General features: G+C 40.2%; 1 protein-coding gene across 2 annotated transcripts in view; it reads left to right on the top strand.

Moving 5' to 3' along the window:
- Window positions 1-912: 912 nt before the first annotated feature.
- The window catches only part of LOC116833560 (complement C4-like), a 97688-nt gene continuing 83871 nt past the window's right edge, over window positions 913-14729 (top strand). The window contains exons 1-7 of one of the 2 annotated variants that reach the window (XM_032795148.2): window positions 913-1486; window positions 2161-2353; window positions 4136-4319; window positions 5066-5136; window positions 7640-7725; window positions 9119-9201; window positions 10141-10228. In XM_032795148.2, the coding sequence (XP_032651039.1) occupies window positions 1422-1486; window positions 2161-2353; window positions 4136-4319; window positions 5066-5136; window positions 7640-7725; window positions 9119-9201; window positions 10141-10228 (770 nt within the window). In that variant the 5' untranslated portion in view covers window positions 913-1421. Of the gene's footprint in view, window positions 1487-2160; window positions 2354-4135; window positions 4320-5065; window positions 5137-7639; window positions 7726-9118; window positions 9202-10140; window positions 10229-14729 lie in introns of those variants that run through there. The other variant, XM_075061616.1, reaches the window with a different exon arrangement.

Below are 14729 nucleotides of genomic sequence, written 5' to 3'. Positions count from 1 at the left end.
GAACTGTACTTTTTGAGCTCTTTAGACACATTTTAATTTTGAACCATTCTTCAAGGTTGTTCACATACCTTGTTGCAGTTCAACCTTTCCAGACTACTGGTCCTTTTCAGGAGTCTAATTGTCTTGTGTACCCCAAGTTTTACCTTACTTAAAAACTACTTGCTTACAAATCAGACATATAAATACAAAAGTGTCACAGCACACTGTTACTGAAAAAATGTTTATTTTCTTCTTTTTACCATATAATTATAAAATAAATCAATTGAAATGTAAATATTGAACTTACATTTCAGTGTATAGTCTATAGAGTGGTATAAACAAGTCATTGTCTGTATGAAATTTTAGTTTGTACTGACTTGGCTAGTGCTTTTTAATGTAACTGTTGTAAAACTAGGCAAATACCTAGATGAGTTGATGTACCCCCTGGAAGACCTGGTTGATGTACCCCTGGTTGAAAACCACTGCCTTAGTGGCATGTTCGCTAATCTTACAAATGATCACTGTCCTGTCAAGGAAATTGAACTGTGCCCTGTTAATAATTGACCAGAATTTGGAGAAAAGAGACTAAAACAAGATGAGAGAAAAGAGGATGTGGGCCTCCAGGACATCCATAAAGTGTGACCAGATCCAACTGAATGGATGTCTTTATTCGTGCCTGCAGTAAGCATTTGTTCACAACACAAACCCAGCACATAATCTGGTATGGTTCAATGCAACCCTCAGGCTTTGCTCAGGAAAAGGCCAGAATGTGATAGTAGGAGTATTGGAGGCCAGGACGGAGTTGCTTTGGAGAAGTTCCATTGTGAACTTTGCTGAGTGCCTGCCCATGCTATACTTGACTGTAGTCAGTATTTCTCATGTTTTCATAATCACTAAATCCAATCAGTGTTTAAACACACAGGAAAGAAACTTTCTTACTAGAACAAAGTTACACTCAGATAGAAAAAAGCACCGTTTGTTTTATTCCCCACTCAGAATGAAGAATTGGTTTATTGCGATTGTTTTTGTCATGCCACCTTTTTCATGAAACTGGTTTTAAGGATTGCATTTTCAGAACTTACACTATTAAAGTAGGCATCATACTATAAGAACTTCCCTCCACATGGTTTTAAATGACCAACATTTGAAAATATTGCAGCTGCAAAGACTCTGGTCAATGGAGGCTGAATAATAACATGCAAAGTCTTGATTAGCTCTAGACTGTGCATCCTTGGGCTATGTTTTTACATCTCTGGAACCTTCAGTCTCTATTGATTGCATAATATTGAGGGTTATTAATGAGTAACCCAGGATAGAGACTGATAACTGATGTAATCTGTGGTCAGCCCCATTCTAACCACCGCCATCTCAAAGGGAGGTTGTTAACATTCTTCTGAAAGATCTTTTTTGCAGCAAGGAAATTTATACTGCAAAGGTTCTTGATGGAAAGGCTGGTATTTGTGCTGAGCATTTGTGCATTCTTGCGCAATGCAGAACAAGCGCCATCGTAAGTATATTGCTTATTAGTTTTCTGCTTAATGACAAAAGCCATGGGACAGAAAGCATAGTTGGCTGACACTCAACTCCCTATCTCCTTCTCGTGAAACCCAGATTCTATAGTCTTGTATTGCTAGTATTTTAGGGAGACAAGCATCCGGATGAAGATGAGGTATCTATAACTCAACATATATAAGATGGAAGTGATACCTGTTGACATATGGAAGCATTTGGGGGAATGGATAGTATATGGAAAGTATTGGTACCATCAGTTGAAGATACATGTTTTCAAGTATAAAATACACAAATTTTTATAGTGTTATTAATGCACTGCCTGGTATTACCTCCAGTTATGTAGGCGTGAGCCTGTCTAATCTTGCTCTCTATTAAACTGGGCATTGGTAGTCATTATTCGCCTACAAGGTCCACCCTTTCCCCCTTTGTATGTGAGATGAATTTGGGGTAGGACTGGTTATGGTGATTCAGGGTGGCTGAGAATTGTGGGGAAAAAGTTTTGATTTCTGTTGTATTTACGTTGTTGCTGGGTTGGTTTGATCTGGGGAAATTGAGAAGTCTGTTATTTAGTGTCTTTTGAAAAGTTTGCATTTGATGGATGCTTTTTTAGTGTCTGTTTAAAAAAAATCCACAAAAGTCAGTAAATAGTCTATTCTATCTGGTTTTTAGATTTCTTATTACTGCACCAAATGTGGTACATGTGGGAGAACATGAGACAATAACTGTTCAAGTACACGGAGCACAGAGCTCTGTCAAAGTTACAGTATATTTCAAGGATGAGATAAATAGTGAGCTACTATCAGACATGACTGTCTTTACCCTCAGCCAAGAGAACAACTATCAGGAAATGAAAAAAATTATGGTGAGTCAACAATCATGCTAGTAACCAAAAGCTGTCATTTAAAAATCTGTCTGGAGTCATATCATCATCATGAGCTGGGACTTTGTGATATCACTGACTAGACATGTCAAAGCTTGAATAGGAAAAACTCAAGCTCTGTGTGGAGTGGATATTGCTGGTTCAGTTGGTGGCTCTCTGTTTTCTGAGTCTATACTACTAAAGAAGTGCCCCAGCATGGTTTCAGTGGGCTCTTTGTGATGGGGTGACCAGACAGCAAGTGTGAAAAATTGAGACGGGGATGGGGGGTATATAAGAAAAAGATCCCAAAATCAGAATATCTGGTCACCCTACTTTGTGATGATAGGTGCTATCTTCTATGCAGTAGGTAGACACAAGTTCCTGATCACTTCTGATTAATAAAGATTCCATGACCTTTTCATGAGAATAGGGAATGGAATATTGGCCCTACTGCCTTGGCAAGGTCACTTCCCAGTTCCATTTAGAGAAAGTGATCGTCTTCACTTTTATTATTGAGGGCTTGTCTAGACTTAAAACACTACGCATCACAGCTGCACCACTGCAGTTGCACTGCTGTAATGCTTCAATGTGGACACTACCTATGCCAATGGGAGAGATTCTTCCATCAGCATAGGTAATCCACCTCCCCAAGAGACGGTAGCTAAATTGACAGAAGAATTCTTCCATTGACCTAGCACTGTCTAATGGGGACTTAAATTGTTTTAACTCCATCACTCAGGGGTGTGGATCTTGCACACCCCTGAGCAACATGGTTATACTGACCTAATTGTCTAGTGTAGACCAGGCCTAAGATTGTGGTAGCACCCAGAGTATGATGGGCACTTTCCATACTTAGGGATAGAATGTATGGTCTTCTAATCTGAAAATATCAGAGGGGTAGCCGTGTTAGTCTGGATCTGTAAAAGCAGCAGAGAATCCTGTGGCACCTTATAGACTAACAGACGTTTTGGAGCGTGAGCTTTCGTGGGTGAATACCCACTTCGTCAGACGCAGGGGTCACCCACGAAAGCTCACGCTCCAAAACGTCTGTTAGTCTATAAGGTGCCACAGGATTCTCTGCTGCTTTTAATCTGAAAATGTACGCTATTGCTGTGAGCTGTTAAGGATCTGCTGCATTGCACCCCCGAGCCTGCTTACTCTTAGTGGCTGTTGAAATGAGTCCTTAAAGTTCAGGAGAGTTGAGATCTGGGGTTTTGTTTTGGATTATTGTGGAGACAGGGACATGCTGCAAAATTCCAACTTGATCTGAATATCCCCTAAAGTTCAGATCTGCAGCTTTAGTTTGATCTCCTTTCTAGACAGGACATTTGGTAGCCCTTATTAATATGCATCAGACAACATTCTAACCAAACTTTGAATAAATAAGGGAATATGGGGTAATATTACAACCACCAAATGGCATGGTAACAAGAAAATAATATGTATTTAGGATAAAAAGTAATTAAGTTCTAATTATATTTAATTTGAAAGGTGTTTTACTTTTTCATAGTTCCATGGCAGTGAATTAGAAAGTGAATTGCATTTCTAATGCCAAAGAAATAATAGTCAAAAAATAGAAATAAACTTGAGTATCATCTGTAGAAAAATGTTATGAGCCATACAAATGGTATCAAATCTTCAGCTATTTCATGGATACTTCAGTCAGATAAACTTCTTAGGCTAGATTCTCAGCTGTTCTAAGTTGGCATAGCTCCTTGGAATTCAGTGGAGCTACATTGAATAACACCAGGGGAGGATCTAACACTGTTCTTCCATTATATTCAGGTCAAACCTGATTTGATGCCTGAAGATATGTTCAAGAAAAGACGAAAACCATATGTTCTCCTAGTCACTGAAAGCAAGGAGCTTTTTAAGGAACATCCTCAGCACACTCGCATCCTCCTGTCTTCCAAGAAGGGCTACATTTTTATTCAGACAGATAAACCTATATACACACCCAGTACAAAAGGTTAAAAAAAAATAGTACTACTTTTCAGAGGTTAAAAATGCTGTATATCATGTGGTTGCTGTTAGGGAAAAAAATTAATGGCAAATTCTTCACTTTATGGCAAAAACCTCACTACTCCCCCAACCCCCTATGTGTGTCCAGCAGCTGCAGTAGACTCTAGGCACTTGTACTGCAGTAAACTCTGGTCTGCTGCATTGTTACATAGCTCTGTGTAATGGCACAAAAGGGGAAAGAATTTTTTTGTTCCTTCTCCTAGCCCTTAGACATTCATCCAGGGCCCAAGTAGAATCTGGAACTTCCTCCTCAAGCACACAGCAATGACTCTCATCCAAAAAATATTAAAATTCAGGGGAACGTACAGAGCTTTGTGACTCGCAGTATATCCCCTTTTAGTGATTGTGAAGTGACAAAATATGAGACTAGATTAAGTGATAACACAGGGAGCTCAACATTATGCACATTTGAGTTGCAGTGATTAAGTACCTGTAATGATACTGTTGTGGAACCAAACTTACTCTATCTTTATAAGAGAGATTCTTAAAGCAGCAAACACGTTTATTCATATTTATCTTGCTTCATACAGTATAACCTGGAAAAGACAGTGGTAGGGTTTTTTATTACGTTTCTGATTATTTGATTTGCCTTCCTGAATTGATTGACTCAGTTAACAACATGAAACTAGAACTAGAATGTGTATTTTAGAAAAGTAAAATGAAACCCTCAGCTTTACCATTTTTATTATGTAGTCAAGTACAGAATCTTCACCTTGGACAATGCAATGAAACCTGCAAATGAGAAGATTCAAGTCATTGTACTAGTGAGTATTTAAACTGTGGTAGGTATTTCTCCAGGAAGTTCAAGAGTGAGACTAGTTCCAATGATGGCTTTTGAGGGTGCAGTTACACTTTCATTCACAATTGAAAGAATCTGGTTAAAAAATTTTCTTGTGCAGAGGTGGCTTCCGAAACCTCCATCAAGAGTTCCAGTTAACTGAAGTGTTTTTGTGGCGTGGACATTTGTCCTTTAAGAACTGAATAGAAACCATCAATTTATTTCATATGGTCATTGGACAGCTATCCGACGGTGACAACTTTCAGTCATTGTTAGGGCTGTCAATTAATTATAGCAGGAGTAGGCAACCTATGGCACGTGTGCCGAAGGCAGCACGCGAGCTGATTTTCAGTGCACACCCACTGCCCAGGTCCTGGCCACCGCTCCGGGGAGCTCTGCATTTTAATTTAAATTTAAATGAAGCTTTTTAAACATTTTAAAAACCTTATTTGCTTTATATACAAGAATAGTTTAGTTATATATTATAGACGTATAGAAAGAGACCTTCTAAAAATGTTAAAATATATTACTGGCACACAGAACCTTAAATTAGAGTGGATAAATGAAGACTCGGCACAGCACTTCTGAAAGGTTGCTGACCCTTGAATTATAGTTAACTCACGCGATTACCTCAAAAAAAATCACAATTAAAAAAATTAATCATGATTAAATGCAGTTTTAATCACACTGTTAAACAATAGAATACCAATTAAAATGTATTAAATATTTTGGGTGTTTTTCTACATTTTCATATATATTGTATTATGTGCTGTAATTGAAATCACAGTGTATACTATTTTTGTTATAAATATTTACACTGTAAAAATGAAAGAAATAGTACTGTAAACAAAAGAAATAGTACTTCTCAATTCACCTCATACAAGTATTGTAGTGCAATCTCGTTGTTGTGAAAGTTCAATTTACATATGTACATTTTTTTTGTTACATTACTGCACACAAAAACAAAAGAATGTAAAACTTCAGAGCCTACAAGTCCACTCAGTCCTACTTCTTGTTCACCAATCGCTAAGACAAACAAGTTTGTTTACATTTATAGGAGATAATGCTGCCCTCTTCTTGTTTACGGTGTCACCAGAAAGTGAGAACAGGCATTTGCATGACACTTTTGTAGCCGGTATTGCAAAGAATTTACATGACAGATATGCTAAACATTCGTATGCCCCTTCGTGCTTTAGCCACCATTCCAGAGGACATGCTTCCATGCTGATGACACTTGTAAAATAAATGTGTTAATTAAATTTGTGACTGAACTCCTTTGGGAGAATTGTGTATCCCCTGCTCTGTTTTATCCATATTCTGCCATATATTTCCTGTTATAGCATTCTTGGATGATGACCCAGCACATGTTCTTCATTTTAAGAACACTTTCACTTCAGATTTGACAAAACGCAAAGAAGGTACCAATGTGAGATTTCTAAATATAGTTACAGCACTCAACCCAAGGTTTAAGAATCTGAAGTGCCTTCCAAAATCTGAGAGGGATGAGGCGTGGAGCATGCTTTCAGAAGTCTTAAAAGAGCAACACTTCAATGTGGACACTACAGAACCCGAAATACCAAAAAAGAAAATCAACCTTCTGCTAGTGGCATCTAACTCAGATAATGAAAATGAACATGCATCAGTCTGCACTGCTTTGGATTGTTATCGAGCAGAACCCATCATCAGCATGGATGCATGTCCCCTGGAATAGTGGTTGAAGCATATGAATATTTAATGCATCTGGAATATAAATATCTTGTGACGTTGGCTACAACAGTGCCATGCAAATGCCTGTTCTCACTTTCAGGTGACATTGTAAACAAGAAAAGGGCAGCATTATCTCCTGCAAGTGTAAACTAACTTGTTTGTATGAGTGATTGGCTGAACAAGAAGTAGGACTGAGTGGACTTGTAGGCTCTAAAATTTTACATTGTGATTAATTTTTTTAATCGCTTGACAACCCTAGTATTACCAAATTGTTTCAGACTTGAACCTGTAAGTAAATGAGAGAGGCTTTGTTAGTTTCCCATCCAGGTCTCATGAGGGGGACTGTTTAAAAGTATATCCTTAAATATAAGGTAAAGAACAATAATTGTATTAAGACATTCAGCATATGGCTGATTGAGTAGCCAAGGACTAGTTCTGTGCACCATCATGTTGGAACCTTGGGTCCAATTTCTTCCTTCCTTCCTAGGCCAGAAAGAGCAGGAAGGACTGTCAGGGCAATTTACTGTGTCATTTAGCAGTAATTCTTCCAGTCAGAAGAGGAGTGGTGTTTATAGGCTGTGAAGAGAAACTGATGTAGTCTTTCTCAGTCTAAAGTGGAGTATGGAGGTGGGGCAGAAAAGTGGAATCCTAAAGAAAGGAAAAATTAGAACAATCTTGCTCTTTCCCCTCCCCAGGATCTAGATGCAAACTTCAGCTAATGACACAACTGTTTCATTCTGCGAGTATGAGCTGTATTTTTGTTTTTGTTTTTTCCTCAATAGAATTCAAAAGGAATGGTGGTTAAAAAATTAGCATTGCAGACAAAGCCAATGACCAGTGGACATTTTGTGATACCTGACATTGCAGAGTAAGTTACTGTGGCATAATCTTCAAAGTGTCAACATATCAAAATTACTACTATTATTATTTGGGAGCATCAGAAATTTCTTCAGACTAAAAGTGACTAGAGAGATACGCAGTCTCTGTTTAGAAACAATTTTCCCTTCCTCACCAAGTGTTGTTTAGTTTTGCCATCCTTTCTTAGAACAGGGAGGTAGGACGGCGTACCCTTTCCCCTGTGCAATTCAGACAAATTTGAGAGAGATTAGGTGGATTTTAACCATTTTATTGAATACTACAATAAGATCTAAATATATGCTTCTAGGCTACAATTACAGCAAGAAAGGAAAATCTCATTCCCTGCTGGATGGTCTGGCAGGGCGTATCGGCTATGGGCCAATGAACCTGTTTCTCTGTCTAGAGTCTGTCACGCCTCCATCACACAGTACATGGAGAAGCTTTTAACACACTCATATATCCTAGCCTACTCATGTGCCCTGTCACATGCACATACACAGCATGTCTATACATGCCAAGCCAGGGCTCCCCCTACTGCTGGAAAACATGAAACACATACTAAAAAGATAAACCTTAAAAACAAGAAGAGTAAAGGTTCCTCACCCTGGGGACACAGAGTGGGGCGCTACAGTCCCATAACAGAGGAAGGAGATATTTCTGCTTTGATTACAATCAAGCATAGCTATGACATCCTTTTAGAAAATGACATTTGGCAGGAAATGATGGCCCAGTCTGGTGTGGCCCTGAGATCCTTGTGGAAGACACCTTGATCCTTACAAGAGCCAGCTCAACCGTTTAGTGCTTATATGGTGTGGCGATATGTATTCTAAATTATTAAATCCCCAATTCAGCAAACTGCTTAATTGTAATCATGTGCTTAAATCCATCCTTCTTCAGTATAGCACTTATGTTTAAGTATTTTAGTACAAGCTTGAATCCCATTAACTTCAATGAGACTTAAGCATGTGCTTAAAGTTAAATGTGCTTAAATGCTATGCTGAATTATTTAGAGCTCATGGCATGAAGATTGCCTCTTGCGAATATACTGTGACTGTCTTCTTCATATAGGCTTTTAGGGGGTAATCTGTATTCCATGTAGTTTGCAACATGGTAATTTATTAGCTTGTTCCTCATGCTCTCCAAAGTGTCTCTTTCAAACCAGACTTCAATACTTCAGAAAAACATTTATGGGCTTCCCAGCAGCAAAGGGAAAGTAAAATGAAGGAAAATCATTGTTAGAGGGTGAAAACAAAGGAAGGAAGTAGACATTGGTGTTTGGTTTCAACTGCTGGGGGTTGATTTTTTCCTTATTCTATTTAGCAATACATTAAATATGTTTAAATTGCTTTGAAAATCTATTGAGTAAGAGAAACTTTCTCCTTTCTATTTAATCTGAACACTAGTCCTGGAAACTGGAAAATCCTGGCCTGGTTTAATGGGTATGAGATGTCCAATAGTTCAGCTGAATTTGAAGTTAAAAGCTATGGTAAGCTAATGTTTAATTGGGAGCATGAGTACATGAAGTTCTGACTATATCACAGCGAAGTATCTGGTTGTGCTAAGATATTAGATCTTCTAGATAACTGGGGACCAAATGGGCTTGATAGGCAGTGACCCAAGTAGGATGTCGCGTTAACCATTCTTCGAGCAGCGCTTTGTGGGATTATACCTCAAGGAGGTGTAATCCCTTGCTAATTTCCCTGGTGCATATGATAGTGCACAGTCTCCACCATCAATTAAGATGATGATGGTTACTCGCCCCAGTGTGTCTGAATTACTGTGTGAGCCAGTGCAGTGGGGCGGGAGGAAGAGGGAGGTGATTGGAGGTAGCAGGGCAATGGCTCTACCCCCTCTAGAGTGCCTTGGACTCAAAGAAATGCAGGGAGAAACAGTCTCAACACTCAGCTGAGCCAATCCATATGCAAGGTGCTTGAATTGTGAAGAATTTGCACCCTCTCATCCCTGTGCACCCATATAGGGGCCAATCATGATCTGACCCTTAGTGAACTGAAGGATTTTATAACGAATGTACTTTGGTGAGGAACAGCCGACTCTAAGGGTATCACTCAGCCAGTGGGCCTGATTCTGATCTCACATATATTTTACATATGTGAGATATCATTGACTTCAGTGGATATAAATCAGTATTTGTGAGATCAGGCTCCTGTCCAGAGTCTATCTGTCTCTATGCCGTTGTAATATAGCTCCAACTACTGGTTAGCAAGAGGGCTATCAAAGACTGCTCTGCTTTTGCCTAAAGCTTAAATGGAGGCTTCAACTTTCTCTGCACACCTTTCAGTGCAGGAACAAAGAGCTGCCAATTTTTCTGAAGCCTTGTGCATTATGAACTCTTGGGAGTTGAAGGCACACTTGAAATGTGAATTCTTTTAGACAGGATCTTTATTTTTTGTGTTCTTTTGCACAGAACTTCCATCTTTTGAAGTCAAACTTATCCCATTTGAGCCATACTACCATATTTGGAACAAGACCTTTACATTTGATATTTATGCAACGTAAGTATATTTTAATGACGTCTTTTTTATGAGGGTTGGGGATAAGAAAAAGTGAGCTCTGTCACTTCCTCCACTCCTTGTAATTAATAATTAAATTAATCCATAAGACAGCAGAGACAGTTCAATTGTTGGCAAATGCATCTTTTGGGGCCTCAAGTTTGAAGACTGGATGCTTTCAAGCCGTATGAAAAGTCAAAAAGCACTACTTGGAGTGGCTTGACGGAATTAATAATTGTACATTGCTTAATTTGACCATTTAAATAACCAAATCTTTTTTTTAAAATGTTTGTTTTCTAGATTAGATGCTTAGATACTAGGTTGATGAGGGCCACATAGGTACCTAAATAGACAGATATTATATTTTTTACATTGTTATGGATCATATATCATATACTTCTCATAATTCTTGTTTCTGTGTACATGCTGCAGGTCATCTAACATCTGATCCTGTATAATAGAAATCAGTTGGAGAGTTTCCACTAACTTTAATGGGAGCAAGCTCTGGTTTTTCTCAAGCTTTTCTCCTTCAGTCTCTCATATTCTGGCCCTTTCTCTCTGTCTCTTCTTTCTTGAAACACTGCTGTGAAATGCTGCTTCTGTGCTAATGAGATGCAGTCTGATAAAGAAAGAAACAGGGTTTGTGCCTTTCTTTATGATCTATAAAAGAAATGAAGATGAGAGAGAATTTCTTTTTGGATTGCTAGATCAACAAGTCCCTACGACAATAAAATTAATTATTTTTAATTAAACAGTAGATCAGCGATTATAAGAGTTAGCAACATTCTAAAGCCCAGTAACTTATGATTTAGATAGAGGTGGACCTCAGCTGTTAGTTCAGACTCAGATCTGAACTCTTCCCAAAGCTCAGTGGTGTTTGGATCTGGTAGCTTGATGTGGGTTAACTTCTAATTTTAGAATAATGATATCAACTTTAAGTCCCCTCCACTAAGCACAGAGTGATCACGATGAAAACAGATGAGCAATGTTTGCTATTTATTTAAAAATAAGTAGCATGAATACAGTTTCTTAGACATTATGTTCTCATGCACAGGTTTCACGCAGAGACTGGGAGAACCAAGAGCAGTTCAAATCTAGGTTCTATTTTACCAAAACCCTGAAAATTCAGTGATTTCAGAGAAATGGTTCTGTTTTTAGGCCATCTGTAGTCTGAATTGGAAATGCTGGTCCTACATTAGCAGTTACTGTAGGGTTGATCCTTTATGCAGAGAGTCTCAGAAATGTGGTGTTTCTTTACTTGCTATCTCATTCATAGGCACTTATATGCCCCATCACTGTAGTATATGAGAACCTCATAATTTTAACACCCTTGTGAAGTAGGATAGTATAGCAGGATTGACACTCACCTCTCGTGAGCACCCCTTCTGGTTGGGTGTGTCCATGGTCTTTAAACCAGTCCAACCCTCCTATGGGGCTGTATCCCCAGGGCTTCCTCCCTGGAGACACTATCTTCCTGCGGCCCTGTCATAAGTAGATAGGTAAGGATTAATTTTCTTTTACCTGTAAAGGGTGAAAAAAGGGGGAACCAAACACCTGACCAGAGGACCAATCAGAGACCTGGATTTTTTTTAAAGTCTGGGGGGACTGAAAAACTCGGGGGTCTTTTTGTTTTCCTCGGCTGTGGAGTAAACAAGCTTCTTCTAACTCCTCTTGTTTCCAAATATTCACTACTTAAGTGTGGAGTACAAAGGAACAAAGTATCGGCTGTAATGTTGCTTGATTGTATTTACAGGGTGTTGTTTGCTGACTGGGTTTATTTGGGCTATCTTTTAAATCAGGCTGTTATTCCTATTTCTTATAAGCCTATTCCCTGTATTGAATTTCTTAATTGCAGAGTTTATAGATGTAATCATTCTTTCTTTTTTTATATAAAGTTTCTTTTTAAACTTATGGAGTTTCTTCCTAGGAGGCAAAGGGATAGAATTTCTGTACCAGGTTATCTGTCTCCCTCAGAGGAAGACAGGGAGGGGAGGGAAGCATTACTTCTGCTGTTGACTTTCCTATTGTCCCAGGACGCGAACAGGTACGAGGAAAGAGAAAGAATCATCTGTTCTCTGAGTTTTCTCTAGTTACTGTATGAGGCAAGAGGGGTGAATCTCCTGGTAGTGTAGCTGTACTAGGTTTGAATGCATAAGCCTCAAGGGAGGTAAACTAGCTCTCTTGGTTTTGCTTTCAAGGAGTTAAGCTAATAGCATCGCCCAGGCTCACCAGGGAAAACGAGGGGGGGACATGGGATGGATAGGGGGCACCAGGGGTCATGGGTCTTGGGGGGTTCCCCCAGGGAAAGGTTGAGAGGTGACTCGGGTGGTGACAGAACCCTAAAATCCCTGGTTGGTGGCAGCCAATATCAGATCCAAGCTGGGTTATAAGCTTGGGGGCAGGTCAACAGTAAGCACCCAGATTCTGTACGCACAGGTCCAGATCTGGGACAGACGTTTACCACATAGAGGTAGCGGTTATGGGAAGTACGAATCCAGAAGCCAGTAGCTACATTATTTTTCTTTTTTCCTGCTAGGGATTAGCAGGGAGAAGTGGTTGGTTTTAAAAGTAGCCAGAGAGAAGTTTTTTTCTGCCTGCTTTTAGCAGCTTGCAATTTAGCAGAGTCATTAAGAGAACCATTACAGGTCTTTTGTTCATTAGCAGTTACTGTAGGTTGATCCTTTATGCAGAGAGTCTCAGAAATGTGGTGTTTCTTTACTTGCTATATCATTCTTAGGCACTTATATGCCCCATCACTGTAGTATATGAGAACCTCATAATTTTAACACCCTTGTGAGGTAGGGTAGTGTAGCAGGATTGACACTCGCCTCTCGTGAGCACCCCTTCTGGCTGGTTGTGTCCATGGTCTTTAAACCAGTCCAACCCTCCTATGGGGCTGTATCCCCAGGGCTTCCTCCCTGGAGACACTATCTTCCTGCAGCCCTCCACAGGCTCAGTCCCTACTCAGTGTCCACAGCTAGACAGGAGCTCCTTCACTGCTTCCCCGATCTGTGTTAGCAAACTCTCTTTGGCTCAGACCTAGCAGCCAGCCAGCAGCCTCTCACTCCCTCCAGTCCCTGCCATCCATTGTGCTGCAGTTCCCTCAGCATGGCAGGGATGCAGTCGTTTCTTCTCCAGCTTCCAGCAGCAACTAACTGCTGCTCCATTCTGCAGCTCCTTTTATATGGCCCTCCTGGGGCCTGATTGGATGCTTCTACCCTGCAGCCACTCTAGCCTGCTTGGAGGACCTCTCCATTGCTCCTTTCCTGGGATGGGGGTAGCAGAACCCTGAGGCCTCCAGCAGGAGGCCTTTGGGTCTAGTCCACCCCTTCACAGGCAGTGTCACGGTTCCAGGGTAACTACATCTGTATTTCCTGTCAGTAATCTCTAAAGGGCACCCACTTAAGGTTTCTGGCTCCCACTGTCACCTCTTTTGAGTGGAGATCTACATGTGTCTCCCTTCTGACCAGAGTTCTAAGGCTGCACTGTGATATCCACAGCAAGCCAGTCTGCCTCAAGGCCAGCACCTGTGCTTTGCTTTCTCTCTGAGGGTTGTGACCAGTGTATCGCCAGCAGTTACAGGTTACCACACAGCTCCTTCTAGGCAAGCATATTTATTCTTAAGGTATAAGCATTAGAGAGAAAACATATTTAAATTATAAAATCTCCAATGTGCACGCTCAAAATTTACCAGAAGTTACCCATCAGTCTTCTGGGGCCCAAGCAGGCCAACGTCTTTCCAACCCATTTGCAAGATGAGATCGTTGCAAGGATTCAGAAAGAAGGCCTTGTGTGAGTTCATGCTAGTCCTTTTGTACCAAAAGACATTTCTTTGTTTCCTAGTCTCTGGAAAACCCAGTCTGAACTAGTATATACAAGACTCTCCAGGGCAGTACATCTCTACAGTTGTTTAGTCTCAATGACTCACCTTAATCACTCCCCACTGTTTTTTGGTTCCCGTAAGATCTGTGGTAACCCTCCCGCATGGAGTAGAACACAATGATACAGAAACCATACAAAGAATGAATAGAGAAACCCCACAGATGCTGCATGGGGTTGCAATATCGTTCACAGGCAGTGCTATGGCCCCCTTTTTGCAGATGAGGAACTGAGGTGCAGAGGCCAGATCTACACTACAAAGTTATGGTGGCAGAGCTATGTTGACCAGGACTGAGAAAAAAAGCGCACCTCTGACTGACATAGCTATGCTGACAACCTCCAGTCCCCATGTAGATGTAGCTATACCAACAAAAGGAGTCCTTTTGCCAGTATATGTTATCTTCTTATATGCTGTGTCTCCACCAGGGGGCTCTGCTGGTGTCTCTGTACTGATGTAGTTGTATCATTAAAGCCTTTGTAGGGTAGACTAGCTCAGGGACTAAGGGTACGTCTACACTGCACGATTATTTCGAATTAGCTTAAACCGATATTACAAAACAGATCTAATAAAATCGGTTTAGCGCGTCCACAGTGGGATCCCGAAATCGATTGTTTGCGTCCATGG

The sequence above is a fragment of the Chelonoidis abingdonii genome, chromosome 1, assembly GCF_003597395.2.
Source record: "Chelonoidis abingdonii isolate Lonesome George chromosome 1, CheloAbing_2.0, whole genome shotgun sequence".
NCBI lineage: Eukaryota > Metazoa > Chordata > Testudines > Testudinidae > Chelonoidis > Chelonoidis abingdonii.
The sequence above is the reverse complement of the archived record's forward strand: the minus strand, read 5'-3'. Positions and strand labels throughout refer to the sequence as shown.